The sequence below is a fragment of the Caretta caretta genome, chromosome 3 (assembly GCF_965140235.1).
Source record: "Caretta caretta isolate rCarCar2 chromosome 3, rCarCar1.hap1, whole genome shotgun sequence".
Lineage (NCBI taxonomy): Eukaryota > Metazoa > Chordata > Testudines > Cheloniidae > Caretta > Caretta caretta.
The window spans coordinates 140,355,003-140,382,773 of NC_134208.1; the positions used below are offsets into that span (position 1 = coordinate 140,355,003).

The 27,771-nt window shown below is 40.8% G+C and overlaps 1 protein-coding gene across 4 annotated transcripts in view; it reads right to left on the reverse strand.

Annotated features, from left to right (window-relative positions):
- PLD5 (phospholipase D family member 5) overlaps positions 1-27,771 on the reverse strand; it is a 269,816-nt gene that overhangs the window by 146,914 nt on the left and 95,131 nt on the right. For 2 of the 4 annotated variants that reach the window (XM_048843741.2, XM_048843742.2), the window contains exon 2: positions 22,217-22,353. The exons of 1 other annotated variant lie outside the window; for it this stretch is intronic. In XM_048843741.2, the coding sequence (XP_048699698.1) occupies positions 22,217-22,353 (137 nt within the window). Of the gene's footprint in view, positions 1-22,209; positions 22,354-27,771 lie in introns of those variants that run through there. One more of the 4 variants, XM_048843743.2, reaches the window with a different exon arrangement.

Here is a 27,771-nt window from a genome sequence, read left to right on the forward strand (position 1 = left end):
AATATGATTGTGCCTCTCGTTTGTTGTGTGCTTTGTCTGGAAGTGAAATAGTTAATGTTGATATTAATTTATTCATTCATTCATTACTTCTATATTAACATATCTCCGAGATCAATGGGACAGTTCACACTTCTCAGAGCTATTGTTTCAGGGCGTCTGCAGACTCAGACATAAGGACTCGTCACTTTATTTTTTAAACAACAGCTTATATTTTGGATACCAGGATGACAGCCATCTGAAAAAGTAACATCTTGCTAAGCTGACAAAACCCCATGTGATCTCTTAAATAAGGTCTAAGATTCATACTGAAAGCGGAGACGAAGTATATTGTTTTAACTGTACCTAGTGTAAAGGACAGCACTTCAGAGAACATGTCATCTTCACTTTATATCTGAGCAGTATGTCCCATTTTCGGGGATTGAGAACTAGAGAAATTTTGGGGTTGTGGGAGGGGCAGAATGAGTGTTTAGTACTACCATGTTTTTCTTTACTTTTCAACTCCTGATTTTGGGGAGTGCGCGACATCCTTTGAAACGGTCCTGGACATAAACTAACAAACAGACACTCTGCAATTTCAAACTACAGAATTGAGAGATAAAAAGAAAATCAGTATGACTATTTAATCATGTATTATTTTCTGATCAAAGTTGGCTGGCTATACCAAACCAGAGCAGTCTGCTAATTTCATATTCCCTTTGAAATAAAATCCTCACATCATTTCACTTTTTACAGACACCTTTTAAAGAAAAAAAAAACTACAAGAACTTCATCAAGCCAGTATTCCACTGGCATAGGCAAAGGCAATAAGCTATCTTAAAATCCTAGAAATTTAGGACTGAAAGGGACCTTGAGAGGTCATCAAGTCCAACCCCCTGTGCTAAGGCAGGTAAATCTAGACCATTCCTGACACTGACAGGTGTTTGTCTAACTGGTTCTTAAAAACCTCCAAGGATGGGGATTCCACAACCTCCCTTGAATGCCCATTCCAGAATTTAACTATCTTTGTAGTTAGAAAGTTTTTCTTAACATCTAACATAAATCTCCATTGCTACAAATTAAGCCCATTATTCTTGTCCTACCTTCAGTGGCCAGAGAAACAAGTGTAGGGCTGGACGAGATCTCAACAGGTCATCTAGTCCAGTGCCCTGCACTCATGGCGGGATTAAGTAATAATCCTGACAGGTGTTTGTCTAACTTGTTCTTAAAAACCTCCAATGACAGATTCCACAACCTCCCTTTGCAGCAATTTGTTCCACTGTTTAACTACCCAGAAAGTTAGGAAGTGTTTTTCTAATGTCCAACCTAAACTTCCCTTGCTGAAGTTTGAGCCCATTGCTTCTTTTCCTATCCTCAAAGGTTAACGAGAACAAGTGTTCACCATCCTCCTCATAACAACTTTTTATATACTTGAATATTGTTATCATGTCTTCACCCCGCCAGTCTTCTTTACTCCAGACTAAGCAAACCCAATTTTTTCAATCTTTCTTCATTGGTCATGTTTTCCAGACCTTTGATCATTTTTGTTACTCTCTTCTGGACTCTCCCCAGTTTGTCTACATCTTTCTTAAAGTGTGGTGCACAAAACTGGACACAATACTCCAGCTGAGGCATCACCAGTTTTGAGTAGAGCAGGACAATTACCTCCCTGCGTCTTATCTATGACACGCCTACTAATACACTGCAGAATGACATCTGCCCTTTTCACAACAGCAGCACACACTTGCTTCATATTCAATTTGTGATCCACTTCAGCTTCCAGATCCCTTTCAGTAGTATTATCACCTACATATTTATTCCCCATTTTGTATTTGATTTTTTTCTTTCAGAGTGTAGTACAGACTTTTGATTTCAGACCTGTTTTCCAATTTATCAAGGTTGTTTTGAATTGTAATCCTGTCCTCCAAAGTGCTAGCAACCCCTCCCAGTGTGGTGTTATCTGGGTTATACCTTACTGATGCTCTGCAAAGAATCAACGGGTGCCACCAATTAACATGCCCTGCTGAGTGGGGCTTACATGGTATTCAGTTAGTTTCCAGTCTTAGGGTTTGGGGTTTTTTTTTAACTAAGACTGTGGTATCTAAGCTGTAGCAGGGACCCCTCCTAGTGCTTTCTTGAGCATTGGGGAGTCTTTGTTCATCAGCAGAGCAGAGGGCAGCATTTAAGTCCTATATTATCTGGGAAAGGTATAGAAAATGAGTATTCTGCACCAAAGTTACGAAGTACTGATATACAGAGAATCAAAATACCAGTGATTTTACAGAAGGCAGAAATGCTCAAAACTCTGCATTCCAGCTGTAAGAATGCACCAAAACTCTCATGCAGCAGGAAAATATTTTTAAAGCCATTTCTTGGCTTCTTGCCCTTCAGCAGAAGGAAATTTGCATTTTTACAAATGCAAATGCAAACTTCTGCCTGTCAACACTAAAATATGTGAATGGGCTTTTCAGCTGGGCAAGGAGGATTTAGAGATGGTCAATGGACTATTACAGCAGGTTGCGGGGGGGGGGGGGGGAAGGGGAATTAATAATGGTTGATGAGTCAAGAGAAGCCAGTTGACCTGACTAGACTTTGCACTCCAGAGAATATTCTATGGATCAATTTCATCTTTATTAAAAGACACCCACACATGTGATTTCATGACCAATAGGCTCTGTGCAGTAAGGAACATTAAAATCCCTATCATTGCTTGATCTTAATAATGGGAAGTAACTTTTTCAGAAGTGTATAAAAGAGAAAGCATTACCGATTTCAATGTTGTCTCCCATATATTAAATATAGATGCAAATTCTTTTTAAAATGTAGAAATATTGGATCCAATAAACTCCACGAGCTCCACTGGTGGAAGCTGGCAGAACCCTGGCACTAGCAGGAAGCCTACTTTGGAGGAGGCTGCAAAAATGCAAGCTGCCTGCAGCTGCATCAGGGGACAGGAGATAGTTGCACAACCTATAAAGTAAGTAGGGCTAGCCACTCAGGGATGACGAGATGTCAGGAAGCCTGGGAGATGATCTGCACATCTCCCAGAAAGAGTCCCTCACAGGGCTCCTATGGGGCCCCAGCCAGAGTGTAAAGCCACCATTCCCGGAAAAGTTTTTACTGACTATTCTTCCCCAAAGGAATGAGTCTGTTCTTGAACATCCTGCCGTGAGTAAATTAAGCCCCAGGCTTAAAGCAAGAGGCAAGAAGAGGGAAACACGGATCCCACTCCTCTGCTTACAGCAGAGGGACAGCTATCCCTCCTCACCTTGTCTCGGTTAAACAAAGTTCCCCCATATCTCTCCCTGCTCCTAGGTTGGGGCAGGGAGAGCTGCACTTCCTGTTTCAAACCACTTGAACTATTGATCAAACCCAATAACTGCAGTCAGGCAAAGAACCATTATTAGAAGTGTAACAGCATAAATTCTATAACCCCAAGTCTATGTCAAAGATGACATCCCATAGGCACAGTTATCTGATAACCCATCATAAGATGCATTCTGCTCTCAGTAACACCTGTACACACACAGTGAAGTAAATGAGCCAAATTCTGCTTTCAGTTATAGTGATTTGATTTCAATTGAGTTATTCCAAATTTGCACCACTGTAAATAGTGGGATTAGCATTACCTCTTGAGGGTAAGAGAAGATAATTTAGCCTGGAGGTTCTAAAAAAAAATACCATATTTTATACCCCTAATAGAGCCATTGATTAAGCATGACCCAGAAAAGCCCTCATGTGAAATCCTAAATGAAATGCAAGTGTGCTGCTGGAGCTAACAAAGTCATAAACAGAAGAAAGGGAAGGTGGGGAGAGAGAGAGAACAAGGATAGAGAAGTGTATCAAGGAAGGAGGGGAGAAAATCAATGAAAAAGGGAAAGGAGAGCAATCAAAAGACTCCATCTCCATGCAAAATTTCATTAGAGCATCCAGGCCAAGAGAGAATTAAGGCCAAAGAGCAGTAACATTGCCTCACCTCACACATCATGTATTGTATAACTTGTTCAAGCCTGATCCTGTCTTTCTGAGCATTCTTGGGCTTATTACCTTGCAAAAAGAAAACCTGCATAGAGTAAGAGCCAAATCTACTTCATGTGCTGGGGGTGGTATGGTGTGGGGTGTCAGAGAGGGCTGTTCAACCATTTATCCCTGCTGCAATCCCCAGAAGCAGATACAGGGCTCTATGTAAATTTGTGCAGGGTCAGGGGTTTGTTTTTTGTTGGTTTTTTTTTTTTTTTTTTTTTGCATTGGTGTTAAATTTGGGAGGGATGAGGCAGGGAGTTGTGTAGACTCTAGGAAAGCATGATTCCCAAAAACCTAGGATGTCTGCCTGCAACATATAACAGCTAGAACAAAATATCTCAGAAATCCCGCAAATTTACACAAAACCCCAAGGTTACAGAGTTAGTTGTGCACCTGTACTGAACCAGCATAAATACATCACATCTCCAGCTTTGGATGCCCATCAGAAATAACTCTAATCCCTAAATTCTTTTCAGAGTTACTGCTTTCCAGGATAAGGTCCACCATCAGATAAGTGTGACCTATATTCCTTGTTCCTAGATGTATGAGCGTGCATTTGTTTGTACTGGGAAAGCTAGAAAACAGGAGGCTGAAGTGGGCAAGGAAGATTTCATTGCTAAAACAATGGACGAGGACTCAATGCAGTCAGCAGAGTCTGACCCTTGCTATGTAAGAGGAGCATTATATTTTTGTAATCCTCAGGCTATATCATGGGAGATGGGACTGGAATCAGTAAATAAAGATTAACTTTTTCCTGGCCCTCCTGTAATGAAGGTGATACACATGGTTCCAGAAAACAAAAAACAAGAAAACCACCCTAATCTTTACCAAAAAAGAAGCCACCTGAATCCTTGTGTCTGAAGGGAGCGCCTGTATTTGGTGGCGAAAAGAATGGGCCCACTCACTGAAGTTTTAGAACAAGGATCTAATCGTTCATCTTCCGGGGATGCCATACTCCCTTGCAGTGATAGGTGCTCAGATATTACATTAAAAGGTGAGAAGGCTGGATTAGATTAGACATTGAGAAATCTACTTTTGAGTGCATACAGACAAAGTCCCAAATGGCTATTCCGAGTGAAAACTCCATGGAACATATTTTTATGCTCAATTCTCCAGATCATGCTACGACATTTTAATGAAACCAAAAAAGATGAGGCAACAAAGATTAATGAGGCTTCATCTGAAAAAGAAACAAAAATGGACACATTCTGTTGATTAAACTTATCTGTGCAGTACACCTGATATTCTATTTATTAAATCAAATGCAAACAAAGTGTTAACAACAACAAAACCCTCATCATTTCATTCTCATTAGCCTTGATACTGTAATTGACAATCTATAGCATATGCTTCTTAACCATTATACATTTGACTTGTTTGTCTATTTAAAAAGTGTCCACACTCTAGACATGAAAGATTTTTTCTTAAAGGTACACTGTCAGGGTAGAGAAATATATGTTTATGTTACTAATAATAATTTTGATTGCATTTTCTCATTTCCCCCTCTCACTATTTCTCTCAGCTTTGACAACAGACTATCAGTTTCACTTTTGATTAGTCACTTTTTGGTTATTTTATCTTTGGTCCTCTGGGCCACTGACACACTGTTTGGGCTAATTTGTTTCTGTATATCTACAGGTGAATAATACACCTAATCATGGTGATGTCTGGGCATTGTTTCAATTAGGATTTTTTTTTTTTTTTTTTAAAAAAGTCCATGTCTACTGATCTTAGTTTTCTATTTACAAATTCTATATTTTGAGCCAAATTAAATTTTTTGTTTAAAAATTCACCAATTTATTTATAAATAGGGCTGTCAAGCTATGAAAAAAATTAATCTCTATTCATTGTGTGATTAATTGTGCTGTTAAACAATAACAGAATACAGTTTATTTAAATATTTTTGGAGGTTTTCTACATTTTCAAATATATTGATTTCAATTACAACACAGACTACAAGGTGTACAGTGCTTGCTTTCTATTTATTTATGATTACAAATATTTGCACTGTAAAAAACCAAAAGAAATAGTATTTTCAATTCACCTAATACACCTAGTATTGTACTGAAATCTCTTTATCATGAAAGTGCAATTTACAAATGTAGAATTATGTACAAAAGTAACTGCATTCAAAAATAAAAATGTAAAACTTTAGAGCCTACAAGTTCACTCAGTCTTACTTCTTGTTCAGTCAATCGCTCAGACAAACAAGTTTGTTTACATTTGCGGTATATAATGCTGCCTGCTTCTTGTTTACAATGTCACCTGAAAGCGAGAAGAGGTGTTCACATGGCACTGTTGTAGCCGAAGTCGCAAGATATTTACGTGCCAGATGTGCTAAAAATTCATATGTCCCTTCATGCTTCAATCACCATTCCAGAGATCATGTCCCTGCTGACGATGGGTTCTGCTTGATAAAGATCCAAAGCAGTGCAGACTGACACATGTTCATTTTCATCATCATGAGCCAGATGTCACCAGCAGAAGGTTGATTTTCTTTTTAGGTGGTTCTGGTTCTGTAGTTTCCGTGTCGGAGTGTTACTCTTTTAAGACTTCTGAAAGCATGCTCCACACCTCGTCCCTCTCAGATTCTGGAAGGCACTTCAGATTCTTAAACCTTGGGTCGAGTGCTGTTGCTATCTTTAGACATCTCACATTGGTACCTTCTTTGCGTTTTGTCAGATCTTCAGTTTATGTGTTCTTAAAATGAACATGTGCTGAGTCATCATCCGAGACACTATAACATGAAATACATGGCAGAATGTCGGTAAAACAGAGGAGACATACATTCTCCCCCAAGGAGTTCAGTCACAAATTAAATTAACACATTTTTTTAATGAGCGTCATCAGCATGGAAGCATGTCCTCTGGAATGGTGGCAGAAGCATGAAGTTACATACGAATGTTTAGCCTATCTGCCACATAAATACTGTGCAATGCCAGCTACAAAAGTGCCATGTGAATGCTTGTTCTCACTTTCAGGTGACATTGTAAATAAGAAATGGGCAGAATTATCACCCATAAATGTAAACAAACTTGTTTGTCTTAGTGATTGGCTGAACAAGAAGAAAGACTGAGTGGACTTGAAGCTCTAAAGTTTTACTTTGGTTTGTTTTTGAGCGCAGTTATGTAACAAAAAAAAATCTACATTAGTAAATTGCATGTTCATGATAAAGAGTTTTCACGACAGTACTTGTATGAGGTGAACTGAAAAACATTTCTTTTGTTTATTTTTACAGTGCAAATATTTGTAATCAAAAATATAAAGTGAGCACTGTACACTTTGTATTCTGTGTTGTAATTGAAATCAATATATTTGAAAATGTAGAAAATCATCCAAAAATATTTAGTCACTTTAAATTGGTATTCTATTGTTTAACAGTGTAATTAAAACTGTGATTAATCGCAATAATTTTTTTTTAGTTAATCACATGAATTAACTGTGATTAATCAACAGCCCTATTTATAAACATTATTAGAATATTTTTCTAGGTACAGAAATATACAGCATTTGCCCACTGGAGGGTAAGCATTTGCCAACAAGTATCACAGAATGGCACCTGGAGATATGCCATATATAATATGGAAGTTAAATAGCAACTGGTATCTATTAACAATTGCTTCCTTTCTAATGGTGGCCCTGGTACACAAGGACACTTCAGTGGGGGTGAAAGTCAATGGTGTCTTTTTTTGTTTGGTTGGTTCGTTTTTGCCCATGGCATATCTTTTGTCTGGGCTTTTTCTGACAGCTCTTAATGCCACTGTTTCAGCTTACTTGTTTTTAAGTGTAAGTGTTCTATTCCTCCATTGAATGTACAAGGCATTTGAGGCTTGTTCGTAGAAGTTACTGAATACTTGTCAATGGGAAATTGGAGGGAGCTGTGCACTTCCCACTATAAAGTGTTAGGCCCTGATGACTCCCAGGGTCTTCAGATCAGGCCTTCACCTCGTGGAGGCACCAATATTTACTGTTTATATGGGACTGATAGCCTAGAACTCATGAGTTACAACCTGGGGTTTGCCAGGGACTTGCTGGACAAGTCACCTCTGAACCAAGTTGTGTATGCCCAGCACCACTGAGAATCAATCCTTCAGGCATACTCTCAGTTTCCCCATCTGTAAAACTGACCTAGTAATCCTAACATACCTTCCTCACCAGGGATTTGAGAAGATTCATCAGTGTTTGTAAAGCTCCACATACGTGGTATTATTACGTAAGTAGGAAAAACGATACTTCATTAGTTGTTTTCATTTTATTTCTACATTTCATTGGTGCTCAGATAGGCCCACAAAGAACTTTTTTTAGTGAGGACTAAATGTTGCTGAGAAATACAGTATCTCAAGACAGTGAGAGGGAAATTAGTTGATTTTTTTAAAAAAACAGGAAATAGTAATGTATTTTTCTGTCATATCATATAGGCTGTTTTATATGTTTATGATCTTTTGCCATAGCATGTTATGTGGAAAAAAAATTATTCACTGAATATATAATAAATAAAGTTAATTTTAATGGAATAAATGGTCAGATAGCAGTACATTGAGAAATGTGACTATTGTTGCTATCATGCCCTCAGCCTATGTCCTCATTTATTTTTCTTTCAATTTATTAATGCATCTTTTCTTGATTTATGTATCTTTCAACTGTTTACTTTTGTTTCTTGATGCAGTTTGTGTAGGAGTTCTGATACATGGCTGTACTTGCTAGGTCATTGTCAAGAAGAAGAAGATGATTTTTTGTTCTTGAAATCAACACATTTCTGTATTATTATTGCTATTAACTAAAAGAGACTTGCAGTAAGAAACCCCCAATCCCACACAGAACAGGATCAAAGGCGCCACTATATGCTGCCAGCATTTATACAATCCAGCAATCCCTTACATTTAATGCCCTTCATGCAGAGACCAAACAAGATACTTTGTGAAACAATCAAGGAAAATTCAAAGGTAAAAAGCTCTGGCAGCAGCTATTTGCAAGCTGCATTGCTGATTCAGCAGATATACTGTAGCTAAAGATGGTAATAAAAATCCACAAATGAAAGGAATAATGTACTCTTGAAGCATCTATTCCCAAAAGATATAGGCCATACTCAAATTACAGAAACACAGTGTTATGGAAATTCTCCAATATGCCCTAAGAGCACTAACATAGATGCCCATAAGAGGGCTGATACCTACAGGAGTTAATATCTATAATGATGCTTTTAATAAAATTAGGGATTAATTATGGCAAGTCTATGTTGATTTAGATGCCATTAAGAACTGAGAGGGAGAGGGGAGAATCGATGGGTCAGACTCTGGCCAATGCAGGGAGAGTAGAATGAGCACCCCTAAAGAGCTGCACATAATCTATACGTTGCAAAGGTATCATTACTATTCCTATTATTGGCCCATATTTTAGCCCTAAGCAGTTGGGCAGTAATACTCTTTCAGAGTCTATTAAATAGCGTTAACTGAGATACTAATAACTGCTCTGTACAGTGAAATCTGTGAAGTATCTTTTAATAGGAAACCTCCCGTCTTTAGAGACAGTACCAAAAATATCCTCAAATGTACCCAATACAGTTCTACTCTGCCTTTATTAGGCATTCACCTCTGTTATGGAACTGATTTTTCTATCTACCTTAGGTATCTGTATGGCCCACATCAGTGCAATTTATGCTCACATCACCCCCATGAAACAGTACTTACTTCCCTGTCATCCCCATTTTACGGATGAAAAAATGAGGTACAAGACGACTAAGGACAGAAGAGACCACTGTGATCATCTAGTGTGACTCCTTTCTGTCACAAACCATAGAACTTCTCCAAATTAATTCATGTTCGAACTAGACCATATCTTTTAGAAAAAATCCATTTGTGATCGAAAGATTTCCAGTGATGGAGAATCGACCACAACTTCTGGTAAATTGTTCCACTGGTTAATTACCCTGTTAAAAAATTGTGTCTTATTTCTAGTCTGAATTTGTCTAGCTTCAGCCTCCAGCCATGGGATGATGATAGAGCTTTGTCTGCTAGATTGAAGAGCCCATTTTCAAGTTCTCATTTCCCATGAAGGTACTTATAGACTGTGATCAAGTCACCCCTTAACCTTCTCTTTATTAAGCTAACCAGATAGACTGAAAGAGCTTAGTCACTACAAGGCATGTTTTTCCAATCCTTTAGCCATTCCTGTGGCTCGTCTCTAAACCTTCTCCAGTTTATCAACATCTTTCTTGTTGACACCAGAACTGGATACATTATTCCAAGGTCACACAGCAAGTTTGTGGCCAAGCAGGGACTTGAATCTGGTCTCCCAAGTCTCCAGCTAGTACCCTAAATGTTAGCTATTCGTCTTCACGGAGCTTTGTCATTCTTTTTAGTGATCACATAAAAGGCAGAGTTCACCGTATATATAAACAGCACTGATGATTTTGGAAGAGAAACATTTGTGTAAAATTAGTTTTCAAAAAATCTTAAAATTGTTCATATTAAAATATAATACATTTTAGCTATTATAATAAAGAACTTTACATTTAAACTTTTGGCAATTATTTGTGCATGTTTCATATCTCTAAGCTATTAGTTTTCATATATTTTTCTCCAGTACTCAAACAGTAAAAACAAAACTATCATGTTAGACATTGACTCAAGTCAAACGACAAAAGGAGATACCCACCAAGTGACAAAGAATAGCGTAAAGCAATTCTAAACAGTGAGTATAAAGAATGATGCTAAGGGATCAATCAAGATAGATGAGCTACATGATAGATGAGTTTAGCTATATTCCAGCCAGAGTCTACTCTAACTGACAAGAGAGCTCCAGGTATCATCTGTGCTCCTGTATGAATGCAGTGTATTCATCCTGAGAGCTGCAAGGGTTAAAGAGACCTTGCTCTTTTCTAGGAATCCAAGCTAGTGCCATTTAACATACATCACACAGCCAGCCACAGAGGCAAGGTAAGTTCTCCCCTTCTTGCTGGAGGCCAGGCAAATCACCAATGGCCATGTGAAGAACCATTTCAGTACTATGTGCAGAATGAAACCAACTTTGACACTAATCAAATATGATGTTGTCAAAGATAAGATTTGCCACTCCAAGCATTTCAGGAAAGCATATGTCATCAGACAGAGGAAAAAAAGAGATGGTCATCAGATGGGTGTTTGCTAGCTAGAATTTCTTAAGATATTTTTAAAGTCAGGATGACAGGAAGAGATTTCATTTGTGGGAAAAAATGGCTCCAGATGAAAGAAAAAACCAACCAGTTTTGGTAATATAGTGGACTGTCACAGGGTCTATGCCGGCACTCCCACTTTTGTGCCTGCACCCTGTGTTTAGGCTGGTATAAAAACGAGTCCCACCACCTTCGTCAGTGGTTTCACCTTTGTGTTTTTATTTACAGTGTTCTTCTGCAGTCCTAATTCCCCCAACAACAATCACACCACAGACCCCTCCCAGGGTCTTCTGGCCCTTGAGGTTCCTTCCAGTAGGTAAAGAGACAGAGAAACAGCCCTCCTGTCTCCTCCCTGGCCACCCCGTCACTGAGATTTTCCCAGGGCTTTTATAACCCTCCCAGTCTTTAGCTCAGCTGTTCCTACTTGGCCCAGCTTGTTGCGCTGAGCTAGCCCTCATTAGGGCTTGCAGCTGGGCTCCCTGCTGCATACCCATGTCTCTCTACCTGGCCTTTTGACCAGAGACCGTCTGCAGCCAGCATTTTGGCAGGGCTTTAAAGGGGGTTTTACCCCTGCCCTGCCACATGGACCAAGACCTCTAAATGGTCTTTTTTTCCACAGACAAGACAAGAAGGGATCAGAAGTACCAGGGCGTCATTGATTGTAGCAACTAAATTTATCTTTAATTAACAAAAGTATTAGTTTAAAATGCTTTAAGGGGATGGGGACTAGGAGTTTTAATCTGGGTCTGCCATCTTGAATGGTTATGCCTTTAAGGGACAGCCCCCGGTGACAGCAGTGCCCAGGCTAAACTAATCATTGCTTCCTAGATATGCAGGGCTGGAAAGAACCTTTAAAGGTCATCGAGTCAAGCCCCTACACTGGCAGGACCAGGTAATCTAGACCATTCCTGACAGGTTTTTGTCTCACCTGTTCTTAAAAACTTCCAGTGATGGGGATCCCACAACCTCTCTTGGAAGTCTATTCCAGAGTTTATCCATCCCTACAATTACGAAGTTTTTCCTAAGATCTCACGTGAATCTTTCTTGCTGCATATTACACTCTAATTAGTTCTTGTCCTACCTTCAGTGGACAACTGAGAACAGTTGATCACTATATCCTCTTTATGGGAGCCTCTCTCATATTTGAAGAAATATCCGGTCCTCCCTCATTTTTTTTTCTTCAAGGATAAACATGTCCAGTTTATTTAGCCTTCCCTCATAGGTCAGGTTCTCTAAATTTTTTTATCATTTTTGTTGCTCTCCTCTGGACTCTACAGTTTGTACACATCTTTCTTAAAATGGACTCAGTACTGTAGTTGAGGCCTCACCAGTGTGGGGTAGAGTGAGACAATTATGTCCCATGTCTTACATACAACACTTCTGTTAATACAACCCAGAGTACTATCCTTTTTTGTAGTTGCATCATATTGTTGCCTTGTTTAATTTGTGATCTGCTATAATCCTCAGGTTGTTTTCAGCAATATGACACCTAGCCAGTTATTCCCCATTTTGTATTTGATCTTTCCTTCCTAAATACTTTGTGCTTGTTTTTAATGCTTATGGCTCTGGCATCTGGAGTCAGGCAATTACATCAGATTCCACACTTTAATTTAAGGGGAGAAAAGAAATTTCCTAGTGCTCATAGCTGCAAAGAAAAGCTTGAAAATGTGACCCAGTGTAACTGAAGCAGAAATATCTGCAGACAGCCTGACAAAACACCTCTGAGAGGGGCTAACTGCCCCACGCATCTCAATGGAGTGTTAACTCCAAGACCCCCAGCAGAGGGACGTGTGTGTGGCAGGAAGATAAGGGTGCAGTGGGTCCAGCTCACCCAACCAAGCAGATACATATTCCAGGATTTATCCCATCACCCAAACGAGTCCCCCTGCCACCATTCTTGCTCTCCAGTGGAGAGGGGAACTCTGCTGCTGCTCGTGGGGTAGATTTGTCGTCTTCTCACATTTGCGGTGCTTCCCAAACCACCCAACAGCAGCTTCATCAGCAGATTGAAGGGACCTAAGGCCACCATGAAGTCTGGTTAGTTGACATTCATCGACAACATGTGCCATTGACTGACAGATAACACACATTCACAAAGTGGGTCATCACACAGACTCCTTGTGTGGAAGTTCAGAACCTGTTCAGCAGAGACCAAAGGTGACATGGCAGGTCAAATCCTGGTGGCTGAACCATCAGATCAGCAACAAGGAAACCATTCCAAACATCTTTAGCTGGCCACTCATCACGCCATAGGGTTGCTGCTGACAGATTCCGATCTGGCAGTTGAGACTACGATGGGTGCCTCAACGTAAGTCGTGCTCTGGGGTGACTGAAAGTATCCGTGTACTGTGGGAGACCTGGATTGGCATGTAGCTTTTCCATCTGTCTGGCTGTAGACTCCCTGTGATGAATGTGTTGCTCAGAACTGGTAGCCAATGGAACAGGAGTGGGGTGGATTATGCTTGTGATGATGATCATGTTTGAGTTCAATTCAATATTGACCAATTTAGTGTGAGGTGAACGACACCAGTCAGAATTCCGCTGAGGAACAGCACAGCACCAGGGCTGATGTGTGAAGTGTCTGTGCGCCAGCACCCCTGCGCCCCTTGTCAAACCAGCTAATTTGCTGATTAGGTTATTCCTAGCCTGATTTTGGCAGCAGTCTTTTTTGGGGGTAGATAAGGGGGCTCCATGACACTGCTTTTACTCCTTTGGTACGGCAGCTCCTTGGCACCGCACTCCAAGTGGTAAGTGAGCCAGTCACAGGAGGCACCATGTCATCATAAGCCTAAGGGCCTGGGATTGTCTTCATCCAGCTCTGCTTAGTTTAGGAGCACACTGCTCAAGGGGGAATGCCATGAAGCATTCTGGGATTAGACATAGCCTAGCCCTACATTTAAACTCAGAGCTCATTATATGAGCAACAAACAAGACTAAATCTAAACTATGGCACGTTCCTCTTTGATTCATTGCTCTAATGGTGGAGAAGTGATTAAAAATAATTGGTGTCATTGGCAGATGGTTCCTGGAATCATAGGCAAAGAATAAGCCTTGGTTGAACAGTCAAAGAACCTTGGGGCAGAACAAAAATTCAAAGATTCTAATGGAAATTTTAACTGCAACTAATGTCATTTCCTTAGAGAACAATACTGAAGATTTATGTAGGAAGTTTAATCTGGACAAGTGGTTCACCGGCCACAAAGCAGGATAAAAAGACCCCCATAAACTGAACACATTGATCTACAAAGAGATAGGGACCTACTTTCTCAAGGTGACAAGATTTCCCCTGACCAGAGTCCACAAACGCAGAGCAGAGAATTGAACCAAATGCTGTTGTAACCCTTTGGCCAGGTGGAGTCAGCTGCAACAAGGGCTGGGTTCAATATCCAGGGGTCCCTCTTAACAATACAACACAGAACTGGCTTGAGCCCCAACCCAGTAATCTGGGAAAATTAAACACCATCCCTGGGCGCCTCTAAGGGGCAATACTTCCCCACTCGCATGCACCGAGTCTGTGCATAGCAGAGAAAAACTAAATAAAAAGGGGAAAGGAACCTGGCATTAATTTGGGAACACACCACAACCACGATTTGAACACATCTGACCATGAGCAAAACTCCCACCTCAGAGTACATTGGGCAGTGTCCTTTGCCTCCGTTTCTTACCTTGCAGTGTGAAAGTCCAACAAACAAATGTCCCCTTAACACACCACACTCCACTCACAGCTGCTGTCCTTGGTCAGCGAAGACCCAGAGCTCACAGGTGCATTCACCTGAGTTCACCTCCCACCTGGCAGGGGGTGGGGAGGAAGGAACATTGAACAATGCCCCTGCTGCTGCTACTGCAATGGGCTCATGGTTGCTGCTGTTCACTCTGGGTTGCTGCATGCTGCCTCTGCTGTACCGGTATTCACTCTGCTGCTGTCATTTGTTGTGCCATCATTCACTCCACCATCCCGTTGTCTGCTCCACTGCCAACGGCCCTGTGCAATCACCACCTGCCTCCGCAAGTCAATCTCTTGAAATTCCATCCCGTTCTCCGTGATTTCAGAAGCTAGTGGGGAAACCTCACTGCTAGTGCGGGCTGGGCTGTCTCACAGAAACACTGTCCCGCAGCAGGTCTAAGGCTTAACACTTAAACCTGCTTATCAGTGATTTCAGCTCTGGTGATCACTTAACAAAACAAAAGACTATCGAATAATCAGCTCTGTCTTTAAACACTGGAGAGGAGCAGGTCAAATGGTCCCTATGACTCAGGCAAAGCCCACACCACCAGACAGAAACACCTGCTCCCATCCTCTCTCCCTCCACTGGGATCTAGCATCTGAACCCCCTGATTAGCAAGTTCAGTTCAGTTGAGGATGAGCCCCCGCCATCAGAACAGGCTGAGTGCAGTTCTGTTGCCCTTTACTCACAGAATGAGGAAGCCAACATTTCATTACCCCTGTATTCAATACTAATGTGATTTGTAACCCAAAATCAGCCAAAACTGATCACTTGGGCAACATAGCTCCGTCTGCTCATACCTAGGCAGAGTAGGTGTAAATATAGTCTGGCCCTGAAGCATTTCCCCCCCAGCTCATCATTAGCTACCAGGGGAGAGCTCATTCAAACCTTGCTCACACTCTTAAAAAAAAAAAAAAAAGTCCCAAGAAAACAACACAGAAATGTCCCTTTTGTCCCCAGCCAGGTGGGGTGTGCAGAATAATAAGAAAAACTTACACTTTGGAAAGCACTAAACCAGCACTTCATCTTAATAAACTCAGGGGGAGAACACTAGGTTCAGCCGGGACTCTGAGGAAGACAGTGATTCATGAATTCAGAGAAAACTAATTAAGGCCCAGTCTTGCTCCCACAATTGAACCAATGATAGTCTTTTTATTGACATTAATGGGAGTTGGATCAGGCCTTGAGTAAACTTGGTAAACTTTTTTACTTTTATTTTCTCCTTTTTGAAAATGTTTTGCATAGGATTGGACTAGAAAAATGAAACCCTATACCCTGAATTTGGTTATATGGCTAGAGAAGACAGAGCAATGTACACTCTAAAGTTACAGGTTTATCGTTAATATCAATAGGCATTCTGTTTTCATACATCTTCTTAAAAATAAAAAAACAGCTGCTTACTGGTCGACACCTGCAAGGTTCTAAACCACCTCCACTGAGGTGCTGAGCATCTTCAATTCCCTGTCAATACAACGGGGGCTTGAGATGCTGACCAGCTTGCAGGAGGCACCCAGCTCTTTGCAGTATCCAAGCCATAGGACTCTTTTTGTTACTGGGGGAAAAATAATGATGATGGCAGGCCATAAGGGTAATCTTAAAAACAAGGAGTTTTACAACTCATCCCCCAAAATGGGAGAAGGCATTTTTATGCTGACTGGCTTAAGTGTATGGTAAACAGAAATTTTGACAGGCATATATAACAGGCATGTTTTCAAAATCATGAAAACCCTGCTCTGTTTAGACAGTCTATTATTATGCCTGTCACATTTTGTATGTTAAAATTAAAACCAATAAATAAACCCCCCACCAAACTTGTAGAACTCATGCAGTGCTAGAGAAAATCTCACTCCTCTCCCCGGATCATCACAATTTATCAGAGACACAACATGACAAAGCCATGGAAGCAAGCACTACAGTCTGCTCACTTAATGTCATAAAACCTTGCTTTAGTTTATAGTAGAGAGGACATACATAAGAGGTTTATAAAAACAACAGAAAAAATAAGCCATAGGCTTCTATTTATCTTCTCAGAATAGAAGAACAAGAGAACAAATATAGTGTATTTAAAATATTTTATTTTAGCTGTGGAACTCACTGCCCCAGGATATTATTGAATCCTAGAACCTAGCAGCATCCCAACAAAGATTCAGTGCATCCACAGGTGCATTTGAAATGATACAAGGAATCTAAAGGATATATAAATACTCATGCAGTGATGGTCCCATCAATTTTCAAAGCCAGTGTGGGAAACGGCAGGAGGCTATCCCATCCTTCCTAGACTATGTCTACACTGCCCTGCAGGTTGTACTACAGGGCTGTGAATGGCAGTGTACACTAGAGTGCTGCACTGTAACTCCCACTTCTGGATGGTGTCAGTGTGAACTAAAAGGTACCTAGTTTGCATTAATGTAGTAATCTTCTTCAAACACAACACCATAGCAGAGTGGCTGCAGCAGCATGTGTGGTAACTCAGGTTAGTTCCCTGAGTACAAACCAGCCTGACTGCTTAGGTACGTACTTGTGTGCGTACCCTGAGCCATTGCCCATGCCTCCGCAGCCATACTGCTATTTTTAGTGCACTCGCTCAAGCAGAGCTAGGACGTGTCTGTGTAGTAGCCGCTCTGGGCAGCATCCTTCCAGCTGCTGTGCAGACATATCCTAAAAAGCACCACCTCGTGCACAAACACAGAGGCAAATTTCCTTCAAAGCAAATACACCCCAGACCCCCACACAAAGGCAGATTTCCAAAAATCACTTGCCTCCACCCATCACACACACAAGCGAGCTCTCAAAACAAACAAATCAAAAAATTAACCACCATACCCCTCCACCATGCCCTTAGAAACATGGGCAAAGGCTCCACATAGCTTATTTTCCACTCTATTTCTCTTCCACACTGCTTCCAAAGAGCTACTGAAGGGAGCAGTCAGCCACCTAAGCCAACTGCTGCTGCCATTCTAGAGGCTCTCCAGACAGACAGTGGAAATCTGGAGAGATAAAGTTGCCCCATGCTCTGCAGGAGCCCCAGCAGCCTCTGTCACCAGCACAGAGGAGAAGATGACTCATATTGAACAGATGATGCTGTAGGGACTGGATCAAGGTTTCTTGTGACACCTCGGTTTAGACAGCTGAGACACAAAGACCATTTTTTGCTATTATGATCTGCCTTTGTTTTTCCCCTGGATAATTCCACTGTAGAATTACCAGCCAGTTTCAGTAAGGCAGTAATGTCTTGGCTAACAGCACATCACAAACTAACCAAGATTTATTAATAATGGTTCTGACATTAAAGAGTACTATCTTCAAATTACAATAATCTAATTTTATAGATGCACTGCTTAATGGACCCACAGCAAGAGTTCCCAGACTGCTAAGCATCTCCTCTTAACCAGCTGCATCTGTCAGTGCCTCTCAACAATATTCCTATGTGTGTCTCTGGAGAAAAATTTGTAATAAAAAACAACACGCAAACTACAACAAACTTTCTAACCTGATATGACTGATTTTGTTAATGGACTTCTATTTTTCCACTCTCAAAGTGCAAATTCATGTTATTAATTTCAATAAAAATGATTTAAAATGACAACTATATCTGTTTTTCTAAGCAAGGCATCCTGAAAGTTCATAACGAAACAATTACATCTCATTGCGCCAAATCCTAGAAGTTCTGAAAGCCCACATCTTCTACTGCAGTCAACAGGCATCACAGGTGCTCAGCACCTCTCCGGAACTGGTCCAACTGAATTGAAAATAATCATTTTAATTATAAAGAGTATATCTGCACCAGTGTGAGAGTCAGTGGAAGAGATTGGAAAATAATGTCTTACATCTGGTTTAATACAGTTATACCTATCAATTGAGTTCAGCTGCAGCCTTTCTGTTAACAGTTCTGATCTAAACTTTGAAGCCAACAGCAGGGCATTTCTGATGAACTCAGAATCAGCTGGTTTTATTGGTTTGCCAGAGCCCGAGTTTATTGATCTTCAGATCAGGGGGCATGGCCTCTCTGTTCTTCAGGCATTATGAAGAACAAGAACGAATATAGTTTTCCGTGCTCGTGTCTGTTGACTTCAGTGGGAGATACAGGCTCTCAGCATCTCTAGGATTTGGCCCAACAAGAAGTGCTTATTTTCTTAGAGCTTTCAGAATGCTGCACTTAGCAAAATGGATATACTTATTTTCGTAATTAACAGTGCCTGAAAAAGACTATTTTGGAGTTGGATGGAGATGGTATTTTCAATTTTTCGTCTTTATGATGCTGGTTGGTAATTAATTTTGGCAGTGTCTATTTTCTCTTAATTGTTATCAGGATGTTTGTATTTTTTAATTAACTGCTTTTTTAAAGATGCAAATGCATCCAGAGGCTTGGGAAGTGGGCCATTTTTTAGAAGTGTGGAAATTAAGGAACAATGAAATGACCTTCAGTGTTTTAAAAATTAAACATATTTTTTAAAATAACACACATTAAACCTTTTCCAATTACTAAACCAGCAGAACGAAACTGGCTTGCAGCCTGTAACAATCTGACCCTATGTTGCTAGGGTCACGAATGACCTCACTTTCAGCAAGATCCCGGTCACCAGTGGGTGGCTCAAAGAATGCAAATAATATACTCATATATATTTCACATTTTGTTCAAAAATGCTTCTTTTATGACCTTTTAATATGCTGAGCAAAATCTGTTCTGTATTCCTATAAAAATACCAAATTAATAGCATACTGCATCACTCTCTTGACATATGTTTGTTACACAGACTCCCAACAAGAATGCAAAAAACAGTGAAGACTGAGACGATCTGTGCAAGGTACCCAATAAATGTCTTTGCACAATAAAAATGAAATGATTAACAGAAGACATGCCTGATGTGAAGGAAGCATCCTAGCTAGAGAATTTATATTCACAAATAGCCATTTTATGTAGGTTACATAGAAATGCTTTTTGCAGAAGAGATCTGAGACTCACAGATTAGTCTTCTTATTTATAAATGCTACAAAAAACATTCCTAAATGGGGCTGATAATATCCTGATCCCTCTCGGTAGCTATAAAAAAGGAGACCAACACCAAGAAAACGAGGCAAAAATCTTTGTTTTCACTTTGCTGATTTTTTGGAATAAGTAGTTTGTTTGTTTTTTTATATATCAGAATTCTCTCAAGACAAATTATGCTAAAAATCTCAAAGTTGAAGATGACTTCCAAGAGAGACATAAACCTTAAACAAAACTTTGAGATTTTCATCCGAGCAACAGCAGCATGTCCCCTACACAATCTCTAGGATGCTTGAGCTATTTAAAAGACAAACTTGAGTCAAAGAACATACACAATCTTACACTGCACATTAATTCCATCTAGAAAAGGGAGCTTTGGATTTTTCACCAGTCTGCACATGTAAACTGCAGCTCCTGAATTTCAGCAAAAGTACTCAGACAGCTGAAATATAAAAATTCAATAATTCTTGCCTTACTTTTTCAAAGTGCTTACCCAACATAGTAATGATATGCCATGGAACAGCAACTGATCTTGCACCACATTAGTTAAGTCTGCAATATGTTAAATACATAAGGGTGCCCAATTTCATCACATCCAGGAGGATAGGATCACAATCCATGTTAGCAGGTGGTCAGCACTTTGGATACTGTAGTGACAGATGCTATTAGAAATACCTTGGGCAAATTATACAGACAGCATCGGTGTGTTTTCTGGGCCAAGTATTAGCAGTTAGATCATGCAGTGAAAGACAAAGTCTGATTTCAATTTCATCACTGTAATTGCAGAGAAATCCCATTGACTTTAAACATATTAGGAGTCAATGGGTTTAAACTGAATTTACACCAGCAAAGATTAGAATCTAGCCCTCTGACCAGAAAGGAAGAGAGGGTGGTATGTACCAATTAACACAGAATAGTATATAGATCAATATTATTCACAAAGAGAGATTAAGCACAAAGTACATTTTTAGCCCCATTTGTTTGCAATTACAGTTGTGAAAAAACAACCTAAATAATAATAATTCAGTTATTATTTATGTCATGGCAGTGACCATTCTGTGCTAGCTATGCCCAGCTGGGTTTTGCCCCACAGATCTCACAACCCAAGACAGCAAAGAAAGGCAAATCTGGATATAAGGGGTAAAATATTCCGAGGTTGTATTTGCCTATTTTTAAAATACATATTAATTATCCTCGCTGGCTCTGTAGCTAGCCATTGTCAGTTGGCTAATTTCTATAGGCATCATGTGAGAAGTGGGTCTCGTCGGAGGAGGGGTTTTGAAGAGGGGAAGGAAGTGTTCTTAAGACCCAAGAGGATGTTCCATGTGTAAGATGGGGTATGGAAAGAGGAGTGGAGACAGTTGTGGAAGAAGCAGATGATTATGACTTGAAAATACTGGCATCAGTCACCGTGGAGAGGCGCTGAGCAAGACAACTGAAGACAAGAGTGGATAAGTAGAGAGGGAACAGTTGTGAAGGGCCTTGATGGTGAGGACAAGAAGCATGAGATGGATGGGTTGAAAATGGGGAGCAAATGGAGGGCTCCAGACAGAGCCCTCTATCTAATCTAATCACCAGGGTTGAACAGAATTTGCAACTGGGCTGCACTTCAACAGAACTCTGAGTGAGATCAGAAGACATCATAGCCACCACCCCCTCAGCCACTCTTGTTCTCATTATATGAGTCAGTTATGCTTGGAGTGTGTCACAAAGAACCATCTCATTTGCCCTCCCCAAAATCCTAAGCACAGTGGTGTGGGTGTAATGAACAGCAAACTGGTTACACTGAAGGTAACAGTGCTGCAAAAATGTTGTCAGTCTTGCTCAATAGAGTCCAGGGGAGAGGGATATGCAGATCTAGCAGCTGTGTGAACCACCTCAGTCCTATTCTCTGAACTTTCACAGGTATGGGCTCAGGTTGGCCAATGCACTGACTGTCAAAGCCAAGAGTCACATCTTCACAGCATAAAATTTAGCTTCCAGAAGAGTCTCCAAGAGAAGCAACATTAAAATGGTTACAGTCAGTGCAGACTGGTGCACTGAAGAATTATGAGAAACTGACAACAGTGTCAGTGGCCAAACTGCAAAGTGCCAATGATGATGACCAAAGAGAATAATCTATTTCAGAACAACATTATGGCTCTCTCATATTCATTCTGCCTGTGTATGAGGGGGAAAGAGAAAGCTTCAGGATTCTTATTCTGCTTTATTTTGCCAGAGTTAACAAACCAACTGTAATGTCATAGAATAAAGAGCATAGCATGCTGGGAATGTATTTTTTATTAAGCATCGTTATATAAACACATTGATGTCCTCGCCTGCCCCAAAAGAGAAGTTTTGTTTGTTACCTCTTACCGACAGTTATTTTGACAATTCTTTTCTGAGAGTCCATCCTCATCTTCTCCCATTATATCCACTGCTGAAAATATCAGTGCAACCAGAATCGCAAAGCAGCACACCAGTGCAAAGATCACAATGCATTTTTGCTGGGACTGAAAGAGATTAAGAAGATTTTAAAAAATATTTATATATATATATATGTATATATATATATATATATATATAAAGTTTAATGGAGTGGGCATCATTTTAGTCAATGAACAGAGATTCTAACACTTTTCAATAGGATCTAAAACCATTTTGAATATATTCCTGACATAACTCGCAACATGAAACACATTTTGGGATGAAAATATTCTTTCAAAACCATCCTTTAGTATCATCTTCAAGTTTACATTAAATGTAGCAGTTATTGTTAAATAATTCATGTCACAAACAACATTAGAATTATAGAACTAGTTTTCATTTATACCATGATTAATGTATTATCCAATAAAATAGCCATTCCTGCATTAATTACTTTTTTCTGATTAGGCACCATAGATATGGCATATTTGACAGTTTGGCATTGCAAAAGTCTTGAGAGCTTTTGTTTGTTTACTTGAAAACAAACATGTCATCACAAGAAGGCTGAAGAGCTAAATGGCATTTCCTATTTCTGTATGTGGTAGCTGACATGAAAATTAGCGCAGTCAATTAATTGTAGTTAACTCAAGTGATTAACTCAAAGCAAATTAACTCGATTTAAAAATGTAATCGTGATTAATCGTAGTTTTAATTGCACTGTTAAACAATAATAGAATGCCAACTGAAATGTATTATAAATATTTTTGGATGTTTTTCTACATTTTCAAATATATTCATTTAAAATTACAACAGAATACAAAGTGCACAGTGCTCACTTTATATTATTATTTTTATTACAAATTTTTGCACTATAAAAAAAGACAAAGAAATCATATTTTTTTCAAATCACCTCATACAAATATTGTAGTTCAATCTCTTTACCGTGAAATACAACTTACAAATGTAGGATTTTTTTTTTTTTACATAACTGCACTCAAAAACAAAACAATGTAAAACTTTAGAGCCTACAAGTCCATTCAGTCCTACTTCTTCTTCAGCCAATTGCTCAGACAAACAGGTTTGTTTACATTTACAGGCGATAATGCTGCCTGCTTCTTATTTACAATGTCACCTGAAAGTGAGAACAGGAATTCGCATGGCATTTTTGTAGCTAGCATTGCAAAGTATTTACATGCCAAATATGCTGCATATTTGTATGCCTGTTCATGCTTTGGCCACCATTCCAGAGGACATGCTTCCATGCTGATGACACGCATTAAAAAAATAAAACATCAATTAAATTTGTGACTGAACTCCTTGGGGGAGAATTGTATGTCTCCTACTCTGTGGTTTTACCCACTGTCTGCCATATATTTCGTGTTATGGCAGTCTCAGATGACGACCCAGCATATGTTGTTCGATTTAAAAACACTTTCACTACATATTTGACAAAAAGCAAAGAAGATACCAATGTGAGAATTCTAAAGATAGCTACAGGACTTGACCTAAGGTTTAAGAATTTGAAGTGCCTTCCAAAATCTGAGAGGGATGAGGTGTGAAACATGCTGTCAGAAGTCTTAAAAAAGCAACACTTCAATGCAGGAGGGTGAACAGACGTGCGGTTTTTAAAGGGACGGTCCCATATTTAAGCCCTCCTGCAGGTGTCCCGACTTTTTCTTAAAAATCAGCAAAGTGTCCCATATTTTCTGTCTCCCCTCCCCATCAGTACTGGCAGGTCCCTGCTGCTGGCTAGATCCCTGCTCACTAGCCGCCCACCCACCAGAGGTGCGTTGGGGAGCGGTCTAGTGGCCGATGATGGGGATGGGTATGAAAGGCTGGTGGCAGGGCGAAGATGCAGCGTGCGGGGCAAGCCGTTCCCCCTGCTGGTCCATCAATGCAGACCCTGCTGCGTATTGGCTCTTGGGGGGAGGGATAGCTCAGTGGTTTGAGCTTTGGTCTGCTAAACCCAGGGTTGTGAGTTTAATCCTTGACGGGGCCATTTCAGGATCTGGGGCAAAAATTGGGGATTGGTCCTGCTTTGAGCAGGGGGTTGGACTAGATGACCAAATTGGACCTGAGGTCCCTTCCAACCCTGATAGTCTATGGTTCCTGGCCAGCAGGGCCATGCTCCCCCATCCCATTTCCAGCTGGTGCTGGCAGTGGATGGTGAGTGCGGCCAGGCAGCAGCCCGTTGTGTGTCATTTTTGCTACCCACCCATTGGCCCTTTATGTACCCCCCTTCTCACTCCTCTCCCTGCTTTGCCCCTTCACCCCCCTCAGCCCCGTTGCTCCTCCATATCCTCCCCGGCAGGGCGTGTCTCGCTCCCAGCGCTGTGCGGAGAACCAGCCCCTGGTCGGAGCATTCAGGTCACCAACAGCCTGGCCAGCAGGCTCCTTCCTTTCCCCACTACCTCTGGCTGGGCCAGTGCCTGGGAAAGCCCAAGACTCTCTGGCCTGGGGTGCTGACCAGGAGGAGCCAAGCCCTGCATGTGCCAAAGCCCCATACAGCGCTGGCATGGGGAAGCCTCTCTGCCCCTCTGCTAAGCTCTGGAGTGCGGGGGAGCTGGGAAGTGATTTTCAGCCTGTTCATGCCCCAAACCTGCAGGCTCCACAGCCCCAGGGCAAGGGCTTAGCACCCTCTTCACCTGACCCCCTCACCACCCTGGGTCCTGCCCCCAGGGCGTGCAGTGCTGCTTTGTTCCCTAGGCAGACTCCTCTGCTGAGCCATCTCTCTGGCCCAGTTCGCTGAAGCCCCTGCAGTCAGGTTCCCTGGGCCCTAGTACACAATGCTCCCTCAGGGCTTAACCCCTTCCTGCCCGCACTGTAGCCGGGGGACAGGAGGAGTCTGGGTTATGTCCATGGCCAGCAGCAGCCTGGAGGTATTAGCTGCCTTTCGACACTGTGCGGGCAGGAAGGAACAAGCTGCTTCCAGCCACACGGGAAGTGGGGAGAAGAGATGAGCTCTGCAAAGACACAGGCCCGGTCACTCCTTCCCCTCAACAGTCTAGTGTGAACCATGGCATAAATCTGGGGTGGGGGGGCATGTGACCCTGCGTGCCTCCCATGTGTTGCCTCTGGAAGATGTGGTGCCAGGTACCAGGAAAGGTGCGTCCATCTCGGGGCCCAGCCCAGCATGAAGGGTGGAGAGTACTGGCCAGGGAGGGTCAAGTAGGTCAGTCACGCCCCTCCCCCCCACCCCCCGTGAGAGAAGTGTAGGGGGGGGAGAGAGAGTGTGTGTGGGGGGGGGGTAGGGGTGTGTGTGTCACCCCTCCCCATGTGAACCCTAAAGCCTTAAAGATAAAAAGGTAAATAAAAAGAATCCAACTACACAATATTTCTTTTAAACAGGGACTCAGTCAACTTGATGTTAATTTGAATATTTATACTGCATAATTATGATGGATTGCCGTTGAACTCATTTGAAGAAGAGTAATTTTACCAGGTGTCCCGTATTCAGCATAGGAAAATATGGTCACCCTACAATGCAGAAACTATGGAACCTGAACCACCAAAAAAGAAAATCAACCTTCTGTTGGTGGCATCTGACTCAGATGATGAAAATGAATGTGGATCAGTTCGCTCTGCTTTGGATCATTATCGAGCAGAACCTGTCATCAGCATGGACACATGTCTTCTGGAATGGTGGTCAAAGCATGAAGGGATATATGACTCTTTAGCACTTCTGGCACATAAATATCTTGTGATGTTGGCTACAACAGTGCCATGCGAATGCCTGTTCTCACTTTCTGGTGACATTGTAAACAAGAAGTGGGCAGCATTATCTCCCTTAAATGTAAACAAACTTGTTTATCTTAGTGATTAGCTGAACAAGAAGTAGGACTGAGTGGACCTGTAGGCTCTAAAGTTTTACATTGTTTTGTTTTTGAGTGCAGTTATGTAAAAAAAATTCTACATTTGTAAGTTGCATTTCATGATAAAGAGATTGCACTACAGTAGTTGTATGAGGTGAACTGAAAAATATTATTTCTTTTATCTTTTTTACAGTGCAAATATTTGTAATAAAAAGTAATAATATAGTGAGCCCTGTACACTTGGTATTCTGTGTTCTAATTTAAATGAATATATTTGAAAATGTAGAGAACATCCAAAAATATTTAAATAAATGGTATTCTATTATTGTTTAACAGTGATTAATCATGATTACTTTTTAATCTCGCGATTAATTTTTTAATAATTTGACAGCCCTAATTAAAATGTTGAACTGTATTTCCTTAAGCTTAGAGTAAAAAATACTGTCGTGGTAACTCAGATATGACTGTTCAGTAACTATGGGTAAATGTGAACTTTTTAAAGGTTACCTATGAACATGTGTTTTACACATATTAATGAAGTGTGTAAATTATCTTATTTGCACAAATGAATTGTGCAGGTATGTGCTATATGTGGCTATCACTACCCTTAAAGCTTCACCATGTGAAGAACTGCACAACATAGACAGAGAAAGAAAACAAAACTAAACTGCTGCTGCCAGTTACTGATTTCATTAATATTCAATTATTACCCTTGTAACTGTAATTTCTTGCCTAGAAAATACCCAAACCAGAGTTTATTGTATCAAGCAGTCTTGAAGAGTATGAATCTCATATTTACAACTGAACAAGCAGTGGCACAAGTCTAAAGATAGTACATACTCTCTCCACTGTCAGTCAGCATGGGGAGGGATAGCTCAGTGGTTTGAGCGTTGGCCTGCTAAACCCAGGGTTGTGAGTTCAATCCTTGAAGGAGCCATTTAGGAATTTAGGGCAAAAATGGGGGATTGATCCTACTTTGAGCAGGGGGTTGGAGTAGATGATCTCCTGAGGTCCCTTCCATCCCTGATATTCTATGATTTATTTTAATAAAAGTAAGATCACCACCACCACCTCCCCTTCTCACACAGAAAGGCCCAATTTTGCAATATGATTTGCACCCACAATTTCTATCTGAGTATGTATTCTAGCTCAGTAGCACTAGGAAGGAGTGAGTTCATACTTCAGAGCAAATCATCTACTGTGTACCACTGTTACCAAAGACTGAAGTACATTGCCTATTTAAAACACAGCAAGCTCAACTTTGTCCTCAGATGCAGAGAGAGAATGTTACTTTAGTTCAGTGGAGGCTGTATCCTTCTATCAAGGACAATATTGGGCCCATGGTGTTAAGCAACACACATTTTAAACATCATTAACACTGGGCAATTTCATAAATTTAAAGTCTATGTTTTATATTATGAGGATGCTTGCCATGCATATATGAGATTAAGGCTCCTTTGCACATACACATCTGTCCTACAGTAGGAACACAGAGTGCAAGTATAACAAGGCTGTTTGTACACTGAAGTGCTCTCTCTGATAGCAGAGCTCACTGCTGTCACAGGACTCTCCTCCGCCTTCGCACAAGATAAGATGAAGGAGAAGAGTTAATAGCCAGGCTGTAACACTAACCCACTGCAACGGTGCTGCGAAGAGGAGAGCAGTCCTCACCCTCACCCAATTTCTTTTCAA